General features: G+C 42.5%; 1 protein-coding gene across 1 annotated transcript; it reads right to left on the bottom strand.

Annotated features, from left to right (window-relative positions):
- Nucleotides 1-2,457: 2,457 nt before the first annotated feature.
- LOC110527108 (nerve growth factor b (beta polypeptide)) lies at nt 2,458-26,139 on the bottom strand. Its single transcript, XM_021608267.3, has 3 exons — nt 25,976-26,139; nt 8,276-8,419; nt 2,458-5,078 (listed from the first exon to the last, which is right to left on the bottom strand). The coding sequence occupies exon 3, from the start codon at nt 5,064-5,066 to the stop codon at nt 4,452-4,454; it is 615 nt and encodes a 204-aa protein (XP_021463942.1). The 5' UTR covers nt 5,067-5,078; nt 8,276-8,419; nt 25,976-26,139; the 3' UTR covers nt 2,458-4,451.

Here is a 26,139-nt window from a genome sequence, read left to right as displayed (position 1 = left end):
TTGATGTTGAGATGTGTCTGCTACTTGAACTCTGTGAAGCACTTATTTGGGCTGCAATTTCTGAGGCTGGTAAATCTAATGAACTTATCCTCTGCAGGAGAGGTAACTCTGGGGTCTTCCTTTCTGTGGCAGTCCTCATGAGAGCCAGTTTCATCATAGAGCTTAATGGTTTTTGTGACTGCACTTGATGAAACTTTCAAAGTTCTTGACATTTTCTATATTGACTGACCTTCATGTCATTTCTCTTTGCTTATTTGAGTTGTTCTTGCCATAATATGGACTTGGTCCTTTACCAAATAGGGCTATCTTATGTTTACCACCCCTACCTTGTCACAACACAAATTATTGACTCAAACGCATTAAGAAGGAAATAAATTCCACAAATTAACTTGTAACAAGGCACACCTGTTAATTGAAATGCCTTCCAGGTGACTACCTCATGAAGCTGGTTGAGAGAATGCCAAGAGTGTGCAAAGCTTTCATCAAGGCAAATGGTGGCTACTTTGAAGAATCTCAAATGTAATATATATTTTGATTTGTTTAACACTTTTTTGGTTACTACATGATTCCATATGTGTTATTTCATAGTTTTGATGTCTTCACTATTATTCTACAATGTATAAAATATTAGAAATAAAGAAAAACCCTTGCATGAGTAGGACAGTCCAAACCTTTGACTGGTACTGTATGTCTCATGTCTGAGCCGTTGAATTGCGATTCGACTTTGTGTCTGTACTGACATTTTGCCTGCTTGATTGCCTTTCAGAGGGCATAACTGGGCTGTTTGTGCACGTCCATGTTCACAGTCATCTTGCCGTGTTTAAATGGGGTGGTTTGTGCTTTTAGTTTTGTGCTAATGCTGCCAACTTTCCAGTGGCGACCCGTCATTCAGAGCCCCACCTGTTCAGCAATAATAAAAAAAATACATGTTTTTTTTTGTTGTTGCCTGTTTTGCATTAAAACATGTCACATAATGTATCAGTTTGCATACAATGTAAAAAAAAATATTTAAAAAATTGCCAGTGGAAAATATTCAATGTTCTCTAGTTGCGCAATGATTGGCTCTGTGTTCTGTCACTCATGGGGACACTACTTCACCGCAAAATCTACAGGGAGAGCTTGAAAATTCAATTAAATTCATTAGAAGTGCCCATCCAAGAAGGCTCAAGGTCATTGGCCACATATAAATTTATGTCAAATTACTTTATATCTACCGTAGCTTGGATTAGACTGATCATGTCAACGTCATACTTTCAAAATCTTAGCTAGCAAGCTAGACAAGGAGTCATCATAAAAAAAAGGTATCCCGAGTGGCGTAGCAGTCTAAGGTACTGCATCTCAGTGCAAGAGGCGTCACTACAGTCCCTGGTTTGATTCCATCCTGTATCACATCCGGTCGTGATTGTGAGTCCCATAGGGCGGCACACAATTGGCCCAGTGTTGTCTGGGTTTGGACCATCATTGTAAATAAGAATTTGTTCTTACCTAACTTGCCTAATTACATAAAGGTTTAATGTAACATTTTTATAAATCATCATGAATCAATTTGGCAATCTAAAAAAGAATTGAGGGAGTTTGCATGGTTTACATGCAGGTTTACATGCACCAAGATTCCACAGTAGGAACAACATCCTCTATGCATGTCCTGATGAACTCAGTCAATGTTATTCTCAGAGGCAACCTGGAGCATATCTTAGTCTGCGTGATCCTAACTAACATATCATTGTTCCATTCAACCAAATTAAAGGATGTTTTATTAGATTTTTTTTACAGTTAAGTTATCTTCTGTTTTCTTTTCATTGTAAGACTAGCAGAGGACCTCTAATCGTGTATTCTTTGGGCCTCTTGTCCATGGGCAGGAAGGAGGTCAAGCAATTGTGGCAGTGATGGTCAAAGCTACAGTATCTCTGATCACTTTGTTTTGACTCTGTATTGGCTGAAGGGATGTAAACAGTGACCCCTTCTGGATCTGTGTCAGAATGGCTGCTTTCTCCAACTAGCCTGTGAAAATCCCTGTTTGACAAATGTTTTTGAAGCAAAATGTTTGTTTTCAACTAGGAATAGTTCATGGTTATTAAATGTAACTAGTTGGTAAAGAAATCACTCATAGAGATTGTTGGTTTAACATTACTCTCTGAGAGGAGTTGTGTAGTTGTCTTTACCTGTCCTTTTTCCATGACCAGAATTGGACCAGCTGTCTATGACAGTATGAATGGGATGGGCGATGGTCAGTGTTGTGCAGTCTTTGAACTGTAGGGAGGTTGTAGATCATCTAAAAGAACACCAGAGGGGAGTGTGGACATGTGGTTTACTCTCCACTATTCAATGTTGGCAAAAGTTCAGTGTTTGGCTCAGCTTTAAAACATCCCTTAAAAGGTCCGCCTTTCAAATATCACAGTGGAATAAAAATGCATTTTAGTGTGAATTTGAAAATAAGCACTGTAGGCCTACTATTCATCCAAATACAGTTTTAATAGTAGATGTGGGAGACTGGGAGTTGCAATCGAGACAGCATTGGTTATAGAACCATGGGTCCAAAATAGTAGTTTCAGATACATATTACTAGCCAATACGTCCTTGGTTGATAGTTTGTCTGCATTCTTCACCGCAATGTCACTTAGGTTATGTAAACAAAAACATCACCTCTACTTCGTCTGGAATTAACAGAACAAGGGCTCTGAAAACGACTAATGCTGGTCTGCTCTTATATTTCTGGCTTTGGGATCAAAGTATACTGTCTAACTATGACTTCTGTAAACTCTCAGACTTTAGATCCGTGTTCTTCAGTCCTAGTCCCAGGAAATCCACAGGTATGCATGTGTTTGATCCAGCCAATGAGTACACTTGATTCAACTACACTGTTAGAAAAAAGGGTTTCAAAAGAACCATTGTTTTTGTTTCAATGTAGAACCATTTTGGGATCCTTGTAGAACCTTCTGTGGGAAGGGTTCTATGTGGAACCATAATGGTTCTACTTGGAACCAAAAGTGTTCTACCTGGAACCAACAAGGGTTCTTCAACGGGTTCTTTTATGGGGACAACTGAAGAACCCTTTTAGGTTCTAGATAGCACCTTTTTTTCTAAGAGCGTAATCATGGGCTTCCTGATTAGTTGAATACATTGAACCAGCTGTGTTAGCACTGGGCTGAATATTTTTTTTCCATGAGTAAGTTCTGAATAAATGCATATGCCACACATAATAAATGATAAATGAAATACATATGCAACATACATTAAATACATCATTATCTGTGCAAACTTTCATAATATACAATGCATACATTACAACAAGTCAGACCATGTGGGTCTTTTCAGGCTTGGGGTTGAAGACCAGTGCCGTAGCTCACTTCACAGATGTGACCTCATTGCCCTGTGGTTAACCTGACCTTTATTAGTGTTTACACCCGACCTGCCCAGGTCCTGGGGTCACAGCCAGGAGGTGGATGGATGGCTATCCAGCTGAGTGTTTGGGCTATGGAAATGCTCTACGCAGCCAGGAGAAGATTCCAATCCCTTGATTTCGACCACCTAGCTAGGACTGCTGGACCACATTAAAAGTGTGTGAGGGACGCTGTGTGCGGGGAGTTTCCTGAAAGCAGTGGTCTGTGTCAGTATTGTATTTGCGTTTAGTCATGGGTGAAAAAGCTAAATATGGGAGAAATTAAAGTGCTACTTCAGCTACGGAGCTAACGCGAAACCTTTCAAGGGTGATGAACATGACACACACCTTCTAAAAATAAAAAGTCAAATAAAAAGTGGCAAAAATACGTTTCCTGGGGTGAGTTTCCTAAAGGCTTCGTAGCTAACAAGGACCTTAGCTATTCTCTACATGTTATTTCTTTCCATGATGCAAACAGATTGAGACATTTAGGAAAGTCAGCCCGTGGAGAGAAATGTTATCCACAGGGACTTTTTATTTTAGGTATGGCTTGTTCATCCGCCTTGAAATTGACAATTGGAAAAACAGAACTGAATTTGTTCTGGAGTAAAAGAGATACATCTCAGAGAAGCCGTGAGCCAAATGCTGACCAAAGGACCTCAGTGAGGTGTGTTTCTATTCATCCACTTTCTCATGGAGCAGACATTTCTACAGTTTAAAAAAAGTGTAGCCACTTCTTTTGACATTGGTCCCTGTGACAGCCACCACCCAGACAATAATGCCAAACAACATGCAGTGCATGTACTGAGGTGTTTAATAAATAACAATATCAACAACAAAACAACAACAACAAGTGATAAAGAAATGGTTGGTTTATATACTTGCAGTCCTCATAATCAATAATTTACTTTGTGCAGACGGCTAGGTGAGGGCTGTAGTGGGGCAGAGTCTCAGAGCACTCCAGTGGGTAGGTGGTGGGGGGTTGGGACTGCAGTACTGCAGTGACCACATGATAGTACCAAGTGGTCCTGTCGTCAGTACTGAAGTGACCACATGACCCGTGAGAGTACGGTCACTGTCGCCAGGATTTTCGGCTAAGCACACAGACACAGGCCACGTTGATGCGGATCAGTCTCCAGGCCACCAGGTTTTTGAAGGAAGTCAGCGCCCGCACAAAAGTGTGCGAGTTGGTGCAGTAGGAGTTCCAGTGTCGCCCATCGATGCCCAGGCAGCCAGTGCTGCCTCCCCGTGCGCCACGGCACGTGGTCTCAAAAAAGTACTGCTTCTTCTTCACGCTGTTAATGTTCACGTCCGGGAGCACCTCCACCTCGTTGCCAGATATATCCGTGGCCTTGGTCTTGTTGCCTACCCAGACGCTGATGCTCTCACACACAGAATACACCCCCCGGTGCTTCGGCTGACCAACCCTGCGCCTTGCCCTGCTGGCCCCGGACCCCTGGCGTCCCATGGGCTCAGTGTCGGGCGGCTGGGCACTGAAGAGAACGCGGGGCGAGCGGTAGCGTCGCTTGGTGAACAGTTTGGGATCCACGGTGGGGGCAGAGTTAGGGATCCTTTTGGGGGCAGGGCCTTGCTGCTGAGCGGAGACTGGGGGGCAGAAGTCCTCTCCCATGGTGGCCACTGCCTGGGCACTGACCATGAGGAGCAGGACCAGCATGGACGACCTCATGGACTCACACACCTGGCGGAATCAAACACACACACACAGACATCAACATCAGGGATCAAATACACGCACAGACATCAACATTAGGGATCAAATCCTGTTCAAGAATTGTAGAAACTGACTTTGGATTCCCGCTTCATCCATCATAGAGCATACAGACAGGTGGTTTCAAAATAGGTGAGGGACTTTGTCCTATTCGTCCATAGAGAAAGGTAGTTTGAGGATTATAATGTGTGACACTTGTTAGAGTGTTGGCTCAGTGTGATGGCAGTACTGTGCAGGGATGGAGAGATACAACAACAGCTGTGTCGTTGTCAGGTTACTGGTAATGGCAGCTCGCACAATATGCTTTACACAATACACACTGTGCAGCAAGAAAAACATGTTTACTCTTGTGGTGGGTGTGGAAAAAAATCGAATCACCTTTTATTTGTCCCATGCGCCGAATACAATACAACATTTCACCTTACAGTGAAATGCTTACGTATGAGCCCCAAAGCAACAATGCAGTTAAAAAAAATATGGATAAGAATAAGAAATAAAAGTATAAAGTAATTAAAGAGCAGCAGTAAAATAGCAATAGTGAGAATATATACAGGGGGATACCAGTACAGTCTAACCAGTGCAGGGGCACTGATTGCAGTGATGCAATCAGTCAGGATGCTCTCGATGGTGCAGCTGTAGAACCTTTTGAGGATCTGAGGACCCATGCCAAATCTTTTCAGTCTCCTGAGGGGAATAGGTTTTATCGTGCCCTCTTGGTGTGCTTGGACCATGTTAGTTTGTTGGTGATGTGGACACCAAGGAACTTGAAGCTATCAACCTGCTCCACTGCAGCCCCTTTGATGAGAATGGGGGTGTGCACAGTCTCTTTTTCCCTGTAGTCCACAATCCTCTCCTTTGTTTTGATCACGTTGAGGGAGAGGTTGTTGTCCTGGCACCACACGGCCAGGTCTCTGACCTCCTCCCTATAGGCTGTCTCAGTGCTGTCGGTGATCAGGCCTACCACTGTTGTGTCATCTGCAAACTTAATGATGTGTTGGAGTCATGCCTGGCCGTGTAGTCATGAATGAACAGGGAGTACAGGAGGGGATTGAGCACGCACCCCTGAGGGGTCCCTGTGTTGAGGATCAGCATGGCGGATGTGTTGTTACCTACCCTACCCTACCCGTCAGGAAGTCCAGTATCCAGTTGCAGAGGGAGGTGTTTAGTCCCAGGTTCCTTAGCGTATTGATGAGCTTTGAGGGCACTATGGTGTTGAACGCTGAGCTGTAGTCAATGAATAGCATTCTCACTTAGGTGTTCCTTTTGTCTAGGTGGGAAAGTGCAGTGTGGAGTGCAATAAAGATTGCATCTTCTGTGGATCTGTTGGGGCGGTATGCAAAATGGAGTGGGTCTAGGGTTTCTGGGATAAAGGTGTTGATGTGAGCCATGACCAGCCTTTCAAAGCACTTCATGGCTACAGAAATGAGTGCTATGGGTCAGTAGTCATTTAGGCATGGTACCTTAGTGTTCTTGGGCACAGGCACTATGGTGGTCTGCTTAAAACCTGTTGGTATTACAGACTCGGAGAAGGAGAGGTTTGAAATGTCAGTGAAGACACCAGTTGGTCAGCACATGCTCGCAGTACACATCCTGGTAATCTGTCTGGCCCTGCGGCCTTGTGAATGTTGACATGTTTAAAGGTCTTACATCGGCTGCGGAGAGCTTGATCACAAAGTCTTCCGGAACAGCTGGTGCTCTCATGCATGTTTCAGTGTTATTTGCCTCGAAGCGAGCATAGAAGTAGTTTAGCATGTCTGGTAGGCTTGTGTCACTGGGCAGCTCTCGGCTGTTCTTCCCTTTGTTGTCTGTAATGGTTTGCAAGCCCTGCCACATCCGACGAGCGTCAGAGCCCGTGTTGTACGATTCGATCTTAGTCCTGTATTGATGCTTTGCTTGTTTGATGGTTCGTCGGAGGGCATAGCGGGATTTCTTATTAGCTTCTGGGTTAGAGTCCCGCTCCTTGAAAGTGGCAGCTCTAGCCTTTAGTTCAGTGCGGATGTTGCCTGTAATCCATGGCTTCTGGTTGGGGTATGTATGTACGATCACTGTGGGGATGACATCATCGATGCACTTATTGATGAAGCCAATGACTGATGTGGTGTACTCCTCAATGCCATCAGAGGAATCCCGGAACATATTCTAGCCTGTGCTAATAAAACAGTTATGTAGCTTAGTATCTGCTTCATCTAACCACTTTTTTATTGATCTAGTCACTGGTGCTTCTTGCTTTAATTTTTGCTTGTAAGCAGGAATCGGGAGGATAGAATTATGGTCAGATTTGCCAAATGGAGGGAGAGCTATGTGTGGAGTAGAGGTAGTCTAGAGTTTTTTTCCCTCTGGTTGGACATTTAACATGCTGATAGACATTTGGTAAAACAGATTTAAGTTTCCCTGCACTAAAGTCCCCGGCTACTAGGAGCGTTGCCTCTGAGTGAACGATTTCTTGTTTGCTTATGGCGGAATATAGCTCATTCAATGCTGTCTTAGTGCCAGCCTCAGTCTGTGGTGGTATGTAAACAGCTACTAAAATACAGATGAAAACTCTCTAGGTAGATAGTGTGGTCTATAGCTTATTATGAGATACTCTACTTCAGGCGAGCAATAGCTCGAAATTTCCTTAGATATCGTGCACCAGCAGTTATTTACAAAAATATATAGTCCGCCGCCCCTTGTCTTACCAGACGCCACTGTTCTATCCTGCCAGAACAGCGTATAACTAGCCAGCTGTATGTTGACAGTGTCGTTGTTCAGCCACGACTCCGTGAAGCATAAGATATAACAGTTTTGAATGTCCCGTTGGTAGTTTAATCTTCTGCGTATGTCATCGATTTTACACTCCAAAGATTGCATGTTTGCTAGCAAAATGGATGGAAGTGGGGGTTTATTCGACCGCCTATGAACACGCCTTCTCCGGCATCATTTTACACCAAAACAAATGAAAGCAGCATTACAGTGTGTTGTATTCTAACTCTACACCAGGAGTTCTTATAGTGACCTGACCAGGAAAAACTCTGTAAACAGGTGACCCTTTTTGAGATTGTGACCCGCGCAGAAATCTTCACTAATTTTTGCATGTCACTACTCTTACGTAAAGCTTTATGAAAATAAAATTATTTAAATTTGAATTGGATTCAATATATATATAAAAAAAATCTTGTTCAGCTCACCTGTGCAGTGTTTCCGCGTGAAGTGTGGCCCCTGACGGGGCGGGCTCCTAGAGCACGTGTTCAGAGCAGACTGCCTTCCAGGTTTCTGCCATCAGGACTGTCTGTCTGGCTCTCTATGGCCCCCAGCTTGGCTCTGGCACCTGCCTATGGCGAGAGAGAAAGACACAAATAACCTGAGGAAGGCATGCAACCAAAGCACATGGTTTTAACAACAACAAATTATTTCTCAAGCCAACGTCAACGGTCCTGCCAAAAGTTGCGGAATATCTTCAGCTTACTCTTTCAGTGTTCATGCACCTTGGTTGGAAAGTGGGGTAGCCACAGTATTATTTCCCCTCTGCGCTGTGGTGAGTCATGCACAGGGTTTGTAAAGCAGCCCATCAAGCCACTCTAAACACGCTGACATGGGAGAGGGATGGCCAAAGAGCGCCAGTGTAATATACTCGTTACATACCAGTACACACACGTGATACACAGGACCTGTGAGATTCATTGTACAGTATGGAACCCACAGGTTTGAACAAAACAGTGCTCAAGAAATATATTTAATCAATCCACAGTGAGACATAATAACACATATTCCTCACATGCAGCTGAGGTGATATACTGTCTGTATTAGTGTTTCCATGTGTGGTTTCCCATATGAAAACTATAAACTAGATTTGGGTCTTAGTGCATTAAACTCAATGACTTTGCCACAGCCATTTTTCTCATAGATCTGTGAACAGAACACTAAACCCTCTCTCGGTATTGCTCTCCCAGGAATCTCCAAAACATTCCAGTGTAATCCCTCTACCCCCTCTCGTAGAGGCAGCATTGTAAGGACAGTGGATAACCATTTGGGCAGAGAGAAAGACTTAGCTCCTCACCAAATAGCTCTTCTCCAACAACACCTTGTTACTGTCACACAGTCTGACTGCTACTATAAATCAACCACATAGAACACACAGTATCATCCACAGAATCATCCCAACATAATAATTGAGAACACACCACACCAGACAGTCTTTCTCCTGAAGTTAGACAAATGGATGGATGGATGAAGAGGCAAAGAACTTAGCAGAGCTGCTCGTAGTATACACTCAGAGAATATCTACAGAATACAGTTTTGAGCTGTAAGTTCCTCATCATAGTCACAGCCAACAGGCCTAGAAGAAGGGAGAACGAAATCATATAGTTTGTCAGCCCAATTGCCTTGAACCTTGCCAGATGTCTATCAACACTCTTAGAAAAAAAGGTGCTATCTCAAGCCTAAAATGCTGTCCACATAAGAGAACCCATTGAAGAACCCTTTTTGGTTCCAGGTAGAACCCTTTCTACAGAGGGTTCTCCATGGAAGCCAAAAAGGTGTCTCCTATGGGGACAGCTGAAGAAACCCTTTTGGAACTCTTTTTTTTAAGTGTAGTGTACTGTATATAAAAGCCGTGTTTGTCTTTCTCTCAGGGAAAGACACATTTTCCAAACCAATATGGGACTCTAAATGAAAGAATCCGAAACATCCTTGTTTGTTTTCAGTTACATAACCTTCCAATAATCTTTGAGACCAGTTACTTTGTACCATGACCACTATATTATTTAGGACTCTGTGAAATGCACTGTGTGGTTTTTAACGAGTTTACATTGAATATACATGTATGCAATGACAAAAAAAATTGCAGCGTCACTGTCAAGTGCAATTACACCCAGTAACCCAGTATGGTCTGTTAGTTCAGAATAGCGCGGCCCACCCACAACTACTGACCTACAACTCATTAGCTCTAATGGAGTCAGTCCATTTAATGAATTCCGTCTGGCATGACTGACAACCAGACCCCGGCGACACAGACAATCCACCGTCTGCCACATGGGAACAACCCCCCCCCCCCCAGAAAACGTTGGCTTCATTTATATGGTAAAAGTCACACAGTGCCTCTGGTAACCTGAGCCTGTCTGCCCGGCCCCCATTCAAAGCCGTCCGGCGTAGAGGGAGCTGTGGCCCCGGTGACTTTATCTGAGGGCCACCTCTGGGCTTTGAATGACATGCTGCTCAGTGCGTTGCCGTGGGCATTCTTGCGAAACTGCTCACAGCAGGAATGAAGCATAGCATTGTGCTGGCCTAGAGCCTGATATAGCAGGGCTCGGGGGGGGGGGGGGGGGGGGGGGGGGGGGGGGGGGGGGGGGGGGGGGGCAAGCACAAAGAACAGGAGAGAGATATGGATACTGGGAATAGTTTGGTCTTTACGTTGTAGAATAACTGTAGTTACCGTAGATAGTTTTATGCTGTGTGAGACTCTTTTTTTTATCTGCCTTTATTCAAAGTGACTCATAGAGAGATGCTGCAATGCTTCATGAAGGTTTAGCAGATGCTAGACCAAATGTGTTATCCTAATCAATGAATCAATCTACGCTACCATTCAAAAGTTTGGGGTCACTAAGAAATGTCCTTGTTTTTGAAAGAAAAGCACATTTGTTGTCCATTAAAATAACATCAAACTGATCAGAAATACAGTGCAGACATTGTTAATGTTGTAAATTACTATTGTAGCTGGAAACGGCTGATTTTTAATGGAATATCTACATAGGGGTACAGAGGCCCATTACCAGCAACCATCACTCCTGCCTTCCAATGGCACACTGTGTAAGCTAAGTTCATTAAGTTTATAATTTTAAAAGGATAACTGATTATTAGAAAACCCTTTTGCAATTATGTTAGCAGAACTGAAAACGGTTGTGCTAATTAAAGAAGCAATAAAACTGGCCTTTAGACAAGTTGAGTATCTGGAGCAAAACACCGGTCTCAACGTCAACAGTGAAGAGGCGACTCCGGGATGCTGGCCTTCTAGGCAGAGTTCCTCTGTCCAGTGTCTGTGTTATTTTGCCCATCTTAATCTTTTCTTTTTATTGGCCAGTCTGAGATATGGCTTTTTCTTTGCAACTCTGCCTAGAAGGCCAGCATCCAGGAGTTGCTTCTTCACTGTTGACGTTGAGACTGGTGTTTTGCAGGTACTATTTAATGAAGCTGCCAGTTGGTTACTACATGATTCCTTATGTGTTATTTCATAGTTTTGATGTCTTCACTATTATTCTACAATGAAAATAGTGAAACAATCCAAAGGGGTGAGTAGTTATTATACTCACTGTAGGTATTAGATCATCATATGACTGTTTTGGTCCTGGGTCGTCTCAGAAAATGCAATTAGCGGGAGATGATAAGGATGAATTTCAAGCAAAAATGGTATGTTGTCATACAGTAGAAGGTTTCACCTTTAAGGAGTTGATGCAAAACACATTAGCTCAACTGAAGCCCTGATTTGGAAGGCTGCATTTATCCCCACTCCAGCGTGAACATTCTAAGAAGTATAGTAGCATGCAATTGAAGCATTCTGTTTCCCATTTTCTTGACAACATTCTTGTTTGATCTAGTTGGGGGGGGGGGGGGGTGTATTACTGTTATCACGTGATAACTTTGTGGGAAATCATCTTAAATATGACAATTACAGAGAGTGAAATTGGCAGGCTGTTTTGATTCACTGCAGATGTGTGAGAGTGGAGGAAGGAGGCTGTCGTCTAGGCCTGCTGAAAGCCAAAGAGGACCTGTAGTAATCAACTGCAGGACGGCTCTGTGTTCCTAGCACACTTGCTCTGACTGTGGTGTTGTGGAAGTGGGATGTAGTCCAGTGTATCTGCTGATCTCACAGATTGAGCCATCACTTACTATTCCATTCAGAATACCAAGAACTCAAAATCAACAAATGGGATTGTGAAGGGGCTGTGTCTACCTGGAGATAATGTGCAGAGCGTGTGTTAGAAATTCCTGCAAAGAGGGTGTTTAGAAATGTCTGTAAAGAGAATGTAGAGACGTCTCCGCCAGTGAAACGGGCCTGCATTCTGCTGTTGTGATTTCTGCAATAAAATACAAGTTTGATGTAATATTGAGAATCCGGTAGACATCAGAATAAACACTTTTATCTTTCCTTCCGCCATTCGTCCTTAAATGTTTCAGTGTTGAAAACATAATTCACCAAGAAAGAAAAAAGTTCAAGCAGGAAGGTACCGTAAACTTGTATGGAGCTGGAGTTTAACTAGGACAGTTTCATTAGTCACTGATGGCTGTGTTTGGTCTCTGTGCCTGGAGGGAACACAGCGGACCCTTGTCTCTGTACACACTGTCACTTCATACACATTATCCTCACTTAAACACATCTGTCAAAAAGAAGACAGCCATTCCTGTGAACTACAACCAGCACAAAATAATACTGAGCAAAACGCATGAAAGGCTTTGTTTTTCCACTGTAAATGATATATTAAAACTAGATGGTAAAGATTCAAAGATCAGTATTGATTTCTCCATTCAATATGATGTCTTCCTGTCCGATCCCGATCCCTGGGTAGGAGAGGTGTTGGTAAGCAACATTGTAGCAATTGTCTAGCACATTGTTCTGCTCACTTAAACAAAGAGCCTGAAATATTTTGTCGACCTGAAATTGGTCAACGTGATGCAGTTTAACCTAATAGAAAGAGTCTTAGCAGGAATAACATTGATCTCATATCATTCCAATGAAGTGATGTCCACGAAGTAGGCCTAGAAAAGGCAAACAATGATAGGATGAAATTGTGTTCCTGGGTTAACATTACAGTTCACAGACACAAAGGACAAATTCAGCTATTATAGGACAGATTATCACAAGGCCTTAAACGTTATGCGTGACCAATGTATCAAGACTTGGGAGATGATTTTACCTTGATCGTAGTCTGTCCCAAAGCATCCACACCTGGCCACTGAAATAACATGTCATTTGATGTAGCTAGAGAATAAATGTCTCAATGAACAAAACATTTTGATACAGGCCTCACATCCGGCATACCCTACAAAACATTGAAGAGAACGCATTTGAGTGCATCTCACAGCCAATAATGCATTGTACAGTGTTTAGCTTGGACCAATGGCAGCCAGCAGGCCACTTTTGGCTCGTTCAAGTCCATCTAGCTCACAATGTTTTGCTGTGAAATTACGGAGGCTCCGTCTGTTTACACCGTTGTTTCATCGGTTTGTGTGTAGCTGTGGCTCTACTTGTCAGTCAGTCGGCGGGGCTCAAAGCCTCTGCCTCAGGTTGCATGTTGCTTTATGACTGCTAGCCGTGTCAGGATGAAAGCATTGTGTTTGTTATGGTCTTTCGCCCCCAGAGTTGCAGAATGTGTTAAATGGCACTGCTCTATTTCAAAGGTAAGCCAAGAGCCCCCCTTCCCCCCCAAAAAACACGAGTTTCAGTACCTTCGTGCTGTGTGGCCCTCTCACATTTCCGGTTCTGGGTTAGAGACCACATTAGTGAGGGGCAATGAAGTGAGCAATCGTGGCCCTGTTGTAACTTTGCAAAGGGCAGATCATCTAAGCAGATGTTCAGATTTACATTATGTCCCTTGGCACTGTATACAACTGTCTGCGGTTCCTCTAAATATTGAAATTAGATCCCAAGTTTAGATGGCATACATAAATCTAGTCACGCAGAATATCAGAGATGATTGCCCCTCTGCAAGTAAAATAAACTTGACTTAACGCTTGCGATATACAACATTTTCTCTGGTGTGTGCAATTTCACATGCACTGACCCTCCTTCACCAGTCTGGGCTCAGGGTTCTTAAGAGGGACCTCTCCATGTAACGGCGTTAGAGGCTGTGTAGTGTATCCATCCATCTGACTCGTATCGGAAAAGCTGCCAACAGACTAGAAGAAACATCTTTCCCCCTAGAAAAAAAATATCCAGCCTCCAACTGTCAGTGACAGTCTTACTGTGCACGAATCACACCACGGTCTATTTAGAATGAACTTTACTAAAAATGTATGCAGTAAGTAACAAATGTCAACATACTAGGCTCACCCATTCTGAGAATGCGTCCTCTAATGAGCAATTGTTTCCCGCCATTCATTCATTTGGTAAGGCGCAACAGCTGGATATCAGCTGTTGTCAAACACACGTGGGTCTGAAAAGAGGATTCTCATTCTCAATAGCATGCAGCGAATTCGTACTAGATTTTTTTACATTTATTAGCATGACATCCTTGCATTTAAAGCATACTCAGTTTCAGTGTTGGGGAGTAGTGAACTACATGTACTCTAGATCAGCTAGTAATTTAACTACAATGAACAAAACTGTAAACGCAATATGAAAAGTGTTGGTCCCACACTAAGATCCCCAAATTTTTCCATAGAGAGAGAGAAAAGCTTATTTCTCTCCAAATTTTTTGAACCAATTTTTTTACACCCTGTTAGTGAGCATTTCTCCTTTGCCAAGATAATCCATCCACCTGACAGGTGTGGCATATCAAGAAGCTGATTAAACAGCATGATCATTATACAGGTGCACCTTGTGCTTGGGACAATAAAAGCCCACTCTAAAATGTTCAGTTTTGTCACACAACACGATGCTGCAGACGTCTCATGTTTTGAGGGAGCATGCAATTGGCATACTGACTGCAGGAATGTCCGCCAGAGTTGTTGCCAGAGAATTTAATATTACATGTTTCTACCATAAGCTGCCTCCAACGTCATTTTAGAGAATTTGGCAGTAAGTCAAACCGGCCTCACAACCGCAGACCACGTGTATGAAGTCGTGTGGGCGAGCGGTTTGCTGATGACAAAGTTGTGAACAGAGTACCCCATTGTGGCGGTGGGGTTATGCTATGGGAAGGCATAAGCTACGGACAATGAACACAATTGCATTTTCTCATTGGAAATTTGAATGCACAGATATACCGTGACGAGATCCTGGAGGCCCATTGTCATGCCATTCATCTGCCAACCTCACTTCATGTTTCTGCATGATAATGTTGCAAGGACAGTAAACAATTCCTGGAAGCTGAAAATGTCCCAGTTCTTCCACAGTCTGCATACTCATCAGACATGTCACCCATTGAGCACGTTTGGGATTCTCTGGATCGACATGTATGACAGCGTGTTCCAGTTCCCGCCAATATCTAGCAACTTCGGACAGTCATTGAAGTGGAGCGGGAAAAACATTTGACTGGCCACAATCAACAGCCTGATCAACTCTATGCGGAGGAGATGTGTGGCGCTGCATGAGGAAAATTGTGGTCACACCAGATACTGACTGGTTTTCTGATCTACGCCCCTATCTTTTTTTAAGGTATCTGTGACCAACAGATGCATATCTGTATTCCCAGTCATGTGATATCCATATATTTGGGCCTAATGAATTTATTTCAGTTGACTGATTTCCTTATATGAACTGTAACTCAGTAAAATCATTGAAATAGTTTCTTCTTGCATTCATATTTTGGTTCAGTATACATTTTGCAGTAGCTTGGTGGTAGTTGAACTAAATTCAAATCTAGGTAGTGTGTTAAATAGTTGATTACTGTTTTTCCATGTAGCAGTGTAGCTAACCACTCGAACTACACACTACTTTTTTTTGTCAAAAGAAAACAAACTATGGGTGAAGTAGGCAATAATTTCCTTTCTTTTTAGGTACCAGATCTGCCTTATTCTCCCTTGAAACATATTTTGTGTGTTTAATAGGCTAAATAACACATTATGTTAACATATGACTCCAAAGTGATCTGTCCTTGAAATTTGTAGTCTATGACATTTCAGATTTACACATTTTCACCAAGCAATTTATATGTAATGAAAAAAAATGTCAAAGTACATGTAGTTCAGTAAACTATATTTTTCTTAAGGGTAGCTTGAATGTAGCTTAACTTCTTCCAGTTTGAAGTAATTGGTAGCTTGGTAAACTATATTTTCAGAGTAGCTTTTTTTGCCCAGTTTTCGATGTTTCACATACTACAAAATTGTATTTTTTTTCGCATTTCCAAACAGCCTACTGTTTAGGATACAAGTAAGGGTATCCGGACATGGCCAATCATCTTGAAAGGTTCACCCAAAAATCAAATGACAAATGTTTGCCTTTGGACAAAGGAACAAGAGAACTGACTACCTGAGACATTGAATTCCGATTTAGAGTAATAATTGAGACTCACGCCGTTTGTGACATAGTCAGCATGGTGTTAATGTGCAACCAGTGATGGTTCAACACTTCATTGCCTTCCCACCTACCCCCTTGTTGATCATTATTAATGAACTATTCCTTCAAGTGTGTCTTATTGCCTACAGAGAATGTAGAGGTGAGGTACAGAGTCTGCGCTTCAAATCATTCTGCACGACCTTAAAAGGCTAAACTGTTTGCAGTAACATTATCCAATTAGGACTTCATTGGTTCCCTTCCATTTCAAATGGAAAGTTGGATCTTGTTTATCCTCTCGCTGACCTTCATTTAGCCTCTTAACTTGTCCAATGTTATTGTACTGGTTTTTCCATGACAATTAAAGATGGATTCTGCATTAGGGGAAACCGTGCAACTGCCCACTCCAGCACCTTTGTTAATGTCTTTGTTTTGTGGACAAAACGAAGGTATAGGCGTGGAGCAGTGTGGTAAAACAATTAGCAGTACATATTCTGCTGTGCTATCACATGTGCAATGATGTCCGAGGGACAAAAAACAATGTTTGTTGTTTCCTGTAACTGCTTCGTTGGTGTAATATACCAAACGGATATGACAGTTTCACCATTAAGGACTCCAGCTTTAAAGGGTAGGGTTTATTAACAAAAATTACACATCTAAACAAATTGCATAGTAGATCTACACGCACAGTTGAAGTTTACATACACCTTAGCCAAATACATTTAAACTCAGTTTTTCACAATTCCTGACATTTACTCCTAGTAAATATTCCCTGTCTTAGGTCAGTCAGGATCACCACTTTATTTTAAGAATGTGAAATGTCAGAATAATAGCAGAGAGAGAGATTTTTTTCAGCTTTTATTTCTTTCATCACATTCCCAGTGCGTCAGAGGTTTACATACACTCAATTAGTATTTGGTAGCATTGCCTTTAAATTGTTTAACATGGGTCAAATGTTTCGGGTAGCATTCCACAAGCTTCTCACAAAAGTTGGCTGAATTTTGGCCTATTCCTGCTGACAGAGCTGGTGTAACGGAATCAGGTTTGTAGGCCTCCTTGCTCACACATGCTTTTTCAGTCCTGCCCACAATTATTTTATGGGATTGAGGTCAGGGCTTTGTGATGGCCACTCCAATACCTTGACTTTGCTGTCCTTAATTTTAACACAACTTTGGATGTATGCTTAGGGTCAATTGGAAGACCGATTTGCGACCAAACTTTAACTTCCTGACTGACGTCTTGAGATGTTGCTTCAGTTCCTCCCTCATGATGCCATATATTTTGTGAAGTGCAGCAATACAGCCCCACAACATGATGCTGCCACCACCTTGCTTCACTGTTGGGATGGTGTTCTTCGGCCTGCAAGCCGCCCCCTTTTCCCTCCAAACATAACAATGGTCATTATGGCCAAACAGTTCTATTTTTGTTTCATTAGACCAGAGGACATTTCTCCAAAAAGCACAATCTTTGTCCCCATGTGCAGTTGCAAACCATAGTCTGGCTTTTTTATGGAGGTTTTGGAGCAGTGGCTTCTTTCTTGCTGAGCGGCCTTTCAGGTTATGTCGATATAGAACTCGTTTTACTGTGGATATAAATACTTTTGTACCTGTTTCCTCCAACATCTTCACAAGGTCCTTTGCTGTTGTTCTGGGTTTTATTTGTACTTTTCGCACAAAAGTATGTTCGTCTCTAGGAGACAGAACGTGTCTCCTTCTTCAGCGGTATGACGGCTGCGTGGTCCCATGGTGTTTATACTTGCGTACTATTGTACTATTGTTTGCTCCCAAGGATGAACCAGACTTGTGGAGGTCTACAATTTTCTTTCTGAGGTCTTGGCTGATTTCTTTTGATTTTCCCATGATGTCATGCAAAGAGGTATTGAGTTTGAACCCAGGCCTTGAAATAGATCCACATGTACACCTCAAATTGACTCAAATGATGTCAGTTAGCCTATCAGAAGCTTCTAAAGCCATGAAATCATTTTTCTTGAATTTTCCAAGCTGTTTAAAACGTACAGTCAACTTAGTGTATGTAAACTTCTGACCCACTAGAATTGTGATACAGTGAATTATAAGTAAACAATTGTTGGAATAATTACATGTGTCATGCACAAAGTAGATGTCCTAACCGACTTGCCAAAACTAGAATTTGTGGAGTGGTTGAAAAACGAGTTTTAATGACTCCATACTAAGTGTATGTAAACTTCCGACTTCAACTGTATGCCTAAAAATACATACAGTGCATTTGGAAAGTATTCAGACCCCTTGACTTTTTCCACATTTTGTTACTTTACAGTCTTATTCTAAAGATGTAGTAAAATACATTTAAAAGTATTATTCTTTTTCCACAACTTCATTGGAGTCCACCTGTGGTAAATGCAGTTGATTGAACATGATTTGGAAAGGCAAAGACATGTCAACATAAGGTCCCACAGTTGTCAGTGCATGTCAGAGCAAAAACCAAACCATGAGGTTGAAGGAATTGTGTGTAGAGCTCCGAGACAGAATTGTGTAAAGGCACAAATCTGGGGAAAGGTACCAAAAGATTTTGGCAGCATTGAAGGTCCCCAAGAACACAGTGGCTTCTATCATTCTTAAATGGAAGAAGTTTGGAACTATCAAGATTCTTCCTAACTGAGCAATCAGGGAAGAATGGCCTTGGTCAGGGCTCTTACAGAGCTCCAGTGTTCCTCTGTGGAGATGGAAGAACCTTCCAGAAGGACAACCATCTCAGCAGCACTCCCCCAATCAGGCTTTTTGGGTAGAGTGGCCAGACGGAAGCCACTCCTCAGTAAAAGCCACATGACAACCCTCTTGGAGGCACCTAAAGACTCTCAGACCAAGAGAAACAAGATTCTCTGGTCTGAAACCAAGATATAACTCTTTGGCCTGAATGCCAAGCATTATGTCTGGAGAAAACATGACACCATCCCTACGGTGAAGCATGGTCGTGGCAGCATCATGCTGTGGGGATGTTTTTCAGCAGTAGGGACTGGGAGACTAGTCAGGATTGAGGGAAAGATAAACGGAGCAAAGTACATAGAGATCTTTGATAAAAACCTGCTCCAGAGCACTCAGGACCTCAGACTGGGGCAAAGGTTCACATTCCAACAGGACAACAATCCTAAACTCACAGCCAAGATAATGCAAAGTGGCTTTTGGACATTTTTAAAAAGGTACATTCATTCGCAAAAATGTCTAAAAACCTCTTTTTGCTTTGTCATTGTGGGGTATTGTGTGTAGATTGATGAGGAAAATATTTTTTTTATCCATTTTAGAATAAGGCTGTAATGTAACAAAAACAAGTGAAGGGGTCTGAATGCTTTCCGAATGCCTTGTATCCCTGAGCATGTGTGCCAAATTTAATCACTCAAATCAACAGGGTCAAACAGATCAAGAGATATAAACATGTGCCCTTTATAGCGCCACCATGAGGTCAATATGAATGTTCTTGCATATGTTGAGTCTTGTCAGTGTTTGCAACATGTGGACCAAATTTTTCTACAATACGAATATCCTTGACAGATTTTTGTATTAATGTGCAAGACCACTCTCATGTGAATGTTTAGATGACACATATCAACTTTTGTGCAGATCGGTCATTCGGTCCCAGAAGAGTAGCGTTTTTTCAAAATGGCAGAAAATCCATCATGGCGGACCTTACGCGTCCTTGAGGCAAATGTGTTCCTTGTGAGGAGTGGGACTTATGTAGCGAATGCCGTGACTTTAGGTCAAATGGGTTCAGGGGCTTTACCTTTCAAAATGTGTTATAAACTGGGTGGTTAGAGCTCTGAATGTTGATTGGTTGAAAACTGTGGTATATCAGACCGTATACCACGGAAATGACAAAACATGTATTTTTACTTTTCTAAATACATTGGTAACCAGTTTATAATAGCAATAAGGCACCTCTGGAGTTTGTGGTATATGGCCAATATACCACGACTACAACTGTATCCAGGCACTCCGCGTTGAGTTGTGCTTAAGAACAGCCCTTAGCCGTGGTATATTGGCCATATACCACACCCCCTCAGGCCTTATTGGTTAATTATAGTGCCACCATCTGAACAATCAGTGTAATTTTGTAAATGCCAGATCTCTATTGCAAGATGCATCATTCACCCAAGTTTTGTCAAAATCGGGCCAGTTCTGTCTGAGATATCACGTGTGACTAATGTACGAACCGACGTATAAATGAACAGAGACAGATCCACAGTCCCCTCCCAGATTGTGTGGGACAAAAATATATATATTTTTATCTGCATTAACATGATATTTTTTCAAGTTATTCTCATTTTAAGGAACTGTATTTTGGCCTTCCATGGCTTCCTGTTTCACTGGGATATAAAAATTTGGAAACACGCATGTATAATCCCTTTCTCATCCATCACAGATGAAAAGAGATAAAGGTTGTTGACCTTCATGACTCAGGTAATGAGTGCAAAAAAATTGCTTTAAAAAAACACTACTAGGGCAACAATTAAGACTTTTTAAACCAGTGGAACAGTGGTAAACATGCCTGGTATTGGACGCAAGTGTATCTTGTCCCCATGCACAGCGAGGAAGATGGTTTGGGAGGCAAAGGCAAATCCAAGGGCCAAACTTGGCAAATTACAAATCTCCGGGTCTCCAAATCTACAATTAGACAGTGTCTCTGTCTCAATAGACTGTTTGGAAGGGTTGACAGAAAAAAAAACTTTATTGAGAGCAAACAAATTTAAATGCCTGGAGTTTGCTAAATGGCAGTGGCACTAGGATTGGAACCGATGCTATGGTCAGATGACACGAAAATAGTGGTCTTTGACCCCACAGATCAGTGGTGGGTTTGGCGTCGAAAGAAGCATGCAGATGCAGAAGACAACTTCTACTATAAAATATGATGTTATGGGGCTATTTTCCTTCCACTGGTCCTGGGACCCTTGTTAAAGCTGGAATTCTAAATGGTGAAACTGACATGTCCGTTTGGGATATTACAACAACAAAGAAGTTATTGAACTTATGTCGGTTCCTTGTTTTGTTGGCGACATTCATTAAAAATAAAAGAAACGTACGCTCATCACACTGCGCTTTGGTCCGGTAATTTCCAGTAAGATGTCAGTGACAGAACTACCCACCACAAACGGACCAAGCGGCGTGGCCGGGAGGAGCAGCGCTTTCTGGAGGAATGGACATGGGAGGAGATATTGGAAGGCAAGGGACCCTGGGCACAGGCTGATGAATATCGCCGTCCTAAGGAGGAGCTAGAAGCAACAAACACGGAACTGCAACAGTACGAGGAGTTGCCGCAGCGGAGCAAGCACGAGAGGCAGCCCCTAAATTATTTGTGGGGGCCCACGGGGAGAGTGGCAGAGTCAGGGTATAGACCTGAGCCAACTCCCCGTTCTTACCATAAGGAGCGTGGTAATGGTGTTATACGGTAAAGCGCACTCACTCTCATAGCCCAGTGCCCTATATGCCAGCTCTCCACAAGTGCCACGCTAGAGTGGGCATCCAGCCAGGGCGCCGTTACGGCCCAGGATATCCTGCACCTGCACTGTGCACTGTGTCTTCGGTGCGCTGTGACTGCTCAGTGCGTCCAAGTACTGTCCCACCCTGGCCATAGCGAGGCTTTTATTCTCTATTTTGGTTAGGCCAGGGTGTGACTAGGGTGAGCATTCTAGTTTCTTTATTTCTATGTTTTTTTTTGTTTCTAGGTGTTGGCAGGGTATGGTTCTCAATCAGGGACAGCTGTCTATCGTTGTCTCTGATTGGGAATCATACTTAGGCAGCCTTTTTTTCCTTTCGCATTTGTTGGTAGTTGACTTTGTTAGTGGCATTGTTGCCCAAGTTAAGCTTCACGGTCGTGGCCTTGTTTTGTTGGCGACATTCATTAAAAATAAAAGAAACGTACGCTCATCACGCTGCGCTTTGGTCCGGTCATTTCCAGGAAGATGTCCTTGACAGATACAGGGTAAGTTATTACAGCGGTAGACTCAGGTAGAAGATTTGTGTTATGTCGACTAAAGTGTGGCCAGGCATTCTAGTGCTGTAGATTTTTGTCTTCAAAATATGGTATTTTGAAGGGTTAACTTCAATGTGTTTTTCATATGATTTAAATCGGTTCATTCTTGTTTGGCAGTAATGACTTTTATTGAAAGTTAAGCAAATGTGACATTTGCAATCTGTGATATAGACGGAATAGATTTGCAGTATAAACACAATCTTATATTCACTTTTGATTGAAAACGCCTCATGCGCTGAAGCATATTACTTTAATGAGTAGGGCGATCTCACGTCTGGGAGTCCAGGCCCACCCACCCACCCACCCACCCACCTGTGGAACAGATTGGTTGGCAGATGAACCGGACCATGGGGTCAAATAGCTGTAGACTTCCTGAGTGCACTGCAACCCCGCAGCAATGCACCTCAGCTCATACCAGATGAGGAGAGACAAAAGAGGAGTAAAGAGAGCGGGCCAGCAGTCAAATAGGGGTGCTTAGATTTGTCCTGTTTCATACATGTACAAGTATGCTCCAATATATAATATAAATCTAATATTTCTCCCTGTGCCCTCTCCGGTTTGAACTTCTACTAGTAATCCTGGGGATCAGTCAGAGGAACGCCTGGGGGCTTTGGTTCGCACCGTGAAACCCCTCCAGCAAGCAGGGAAGGATTATCTGTCCCTAGGGACCTGTTTTCAAGCCCTTCACACTGTCAACTCTGAGAGACATACTGTGTCAGGTGAGACTAACCACTGTAAAACACCTTCCCTAAAACCAAACACCTCACGTAATACCTCAGGATAAGAGACTCAAAAAGGAGTGGCCGAAAGGCGATTGGGCTGGAAAAGTATTGTATTTAAGCCACAAAAGAACTTGCTGTGTGTACAGGTAAGATTTGGAAGTAAGTTGGATTTGCACAGACCCCAAGAGCAGGAAAATGCAGGGAGGTTAGGGAGTGTTTTCCCTTATTAGCAGTGATAATAGCACTGATACAGTGCCCATCTCCCATTCAGATGATGCATGGAATTTGCTATTGTTACAGCCTCTGCTGAGAGAACGGATGATGATGAGTGTGATAAGAAGGAAAGCATCTCTGGTCTGAACTGCATACAGTTCGTCTAGCTCTTGCAAAAATTAAACATCTGTAAGTTGTGTGCTGTCTAGCTCTTGCGAAATTAAACATCTGTATGTTGTGTGCTGTATAGTTGAGGCCCACCCGTTATAAATATCCCGAAATGTATCTGTTTATTTGGAGTCCAGCAAGCACACAAGTTTATTTCCACAAGTGCCTGTGCATATCCCAATGCTGTGATAGTTACCACTTTGTTATGATATTTAAATAATAACGTTATTAATTGTATATTAAAATATCTATTGTTGTAGAATAATTTGCGCTGTACAAACAACAGGATGAACAGGAATTACATTTACTCTCAAGGATGGCCAACAATACCTCTCTGAAAGCCACACCTCCAGTCTTTCCGATATGACCAGTTGGAAAGGGATGTCTGAGAAGCCGGTGTTTGGAGGATATATTGGCACGGGTGCTGTTAGGCTCTCGAGACGAAGCCGTGCCAATATATATCCTTCAAACACCGGCTTTTATGGCATTAGCACTTTTATTCAATTTATTCATACTATTTCATCCTTCCACAACATATAGTCCCGACACAAATCTAGGGTTCCTACCCAAGCCGGTTGGTCGTTCGTTCTATCGGTTCTGTTGCTAGAGACGCTTACTTACAGTCACTTCAAAAAGTGCAGCCAGAATAACAGCAAAGCATTTGTATTTCTTCAAGCTGTTCTCTAGCGGCATTTATTTGGATATATCCATAACAATGAGCTAATGAGGTGTGATTTCGCCTGGCATACGTGCTCACTCGCCTCGACACTGTTGCTCAGAGAAGCTAGCCAACAACATAGCTAACACAATTACTTCAAACTGAAGTTGGAAAGACTGCAAACTAGCGGCACTGAGTTTCGTTTGACCTTGTTTGCATATATCCATAAAAATTATGCCAGCTTATTCATGATTTCGACTGACTGAGAAACGCTGCATGCCTGCCTGTCTGTCTCGCCCCGACACATTCATTACTATGGGACAGCTGGAGATCGAATTTGAGTATTGCAACAATGTTGCAAATGTTGGAGAGACAGACATCAAGGTTTATACAAATCTCCGCTGTTGAAAACTAAATGTTAGTATAAAAGAAATGTGAGATAATATCTTGATGCTTTTTATAGTGGAGATAAAGTGTGTGGCTGGGCTGATGAGACAGTGGACTGTGCAGTCTGATGGAACAGAGTAAATACACATTTTAATGTCATAGATTTAACCAGTGGCAACTTGTGGACTAGACACCGGCTGGAATGCGGTTTTAACCAATCAGCATTCAGGATTAGATCCACTCGTTGTATAAAGCTCAATAACCCAGCATCAACAACCCAACTTAAAGAAAACAACGGGTTGTTTGTTACCCAACTGGCAGAATCAAAATAACCCAACGTGTGTTCTGTCCAATATTTACCCGAATTGGGTTGTTTTTAACTCAGCAACCTTTAGAGTGCAGGACATTTGAGCACTGCAGAGGTAAACATTTAGTACAGCTGCTCTCTTGTTTCCGGCAGCCCCTCAGAATTCCACAATAGGGGTCAATTCCATTTGTCGTTTGGCACCCTCCATTCCCTCCTCTCACTCCAAAACAACTAACTCTGTGATCTCTATGTAAGTGCCATTTGAGTGACAGCTCTTTGAAGGGGAGTGAACATAGGCCTTGGGGGGATACCTCAGTGTATCTCAACAACTCCTGTGAGTGGAGATAACATGTGAAATTAATGTCTGAACATAAATGTTAAAGTCTATAAAATTCAAATTGCTAACTGAATTAATTAAATTGAATAGAAAGAAAACAAAGCAGAAAATGACTAGCTTTTGGAGTAGTGCCTAGCAGTCCATAGAGGAGAGAGAGAGAGCGAGTGGTGGGTATCTGAGTACAGCTGTAACCTGAGGAGCAAGAGGCTGGGTTTCGAGGCTGGGCAATGAGTGACAACTCTCCCTTAGGGAAAAGATGAGATGGTAGCATCCCATTCAACCACGGGCTTCAATCTCTACCTCTACCACCTCTCTGCTGAGCCCTCAACCAGGCAGCCTGGTGAAGGCCAGTACGGGGCTGAAACACCTAGGTAAGAATTTACTATAAGAGCCAAGGACCTTGGACCTTGGCTCATTTACATGTTATGTTCAGAGGCGTTTAGCTCTGGCTGCCAAAACAGCTAAATACTCCATCGAAACGTGACTCGATTCTCAATTGTATTTGCATTTATAAAGAGCTTCAGGGCTCTATCAGAGAGTTGGACAGCTGTTCTCAGCCAGCAAACAGCCTCGTGAATAGACAGTCTATGAATGAGCTAGGTGGCTATTTAAAAAAAAAAAATATGGTACCCTCTCCCAGTCACTTCAGGTAAACCAGACCACTGACAGAGAAGGTTTTGGCATGCAAGCAAGTACAATCATAAAGACGTAATACATTGAGTTGGTACACAGACGATGAAGGTATTTGACTAATTGCAAGAGCTTTATCTGGTTGTAATAAGTTGAACAGCATACTTGAATGTTCAATAGCAATGTTTTTTTTCTCTGAAAAGCTCAGGTCAAATAATTTTCAACCTTTTTCTTTTTACACAATGTATGAGTAAGTATGTTTCCCAATGTGGCTTTACAACACAGCAGCAGAGTGGCTGAACTTGTGTAAAGTCTCCTACCTCTTCACAAGTGGATGTCCCAACCAATACTGAGCTATATTCCAGTGTGCGTGTTATTCCACAGGTTTATCTCCACAAGTCGGGTCTCAAAAGGCCCAGTTCCTTCTCATTGAGTGAAGACAATCCAGTCAGCCTTTTGTACTTGTTTGGAAATTGACCGTTCT

Source organism: Oncorhynchus mykiss, chromosome 7 (genome assembly GCF_057628025.1).
Source record: "Oncorhynchus mykiss isolate SJ-2025 chromosome 7, ASM5762802v1, whole genome shotgun sequence".
NCBI classification, from domain to species: Eukaryota; Metazoa; Chordata; class Actinopteri; order Salmoniformes; family Salmonidae; genus Oncorhynchus; species Oncorhynchus mykiss.
The sequence above is the reverse complement of the archived record's forward strand: the minus strand, read 5'-3'. Positions and strand labels throughout refer to the sequence as shown.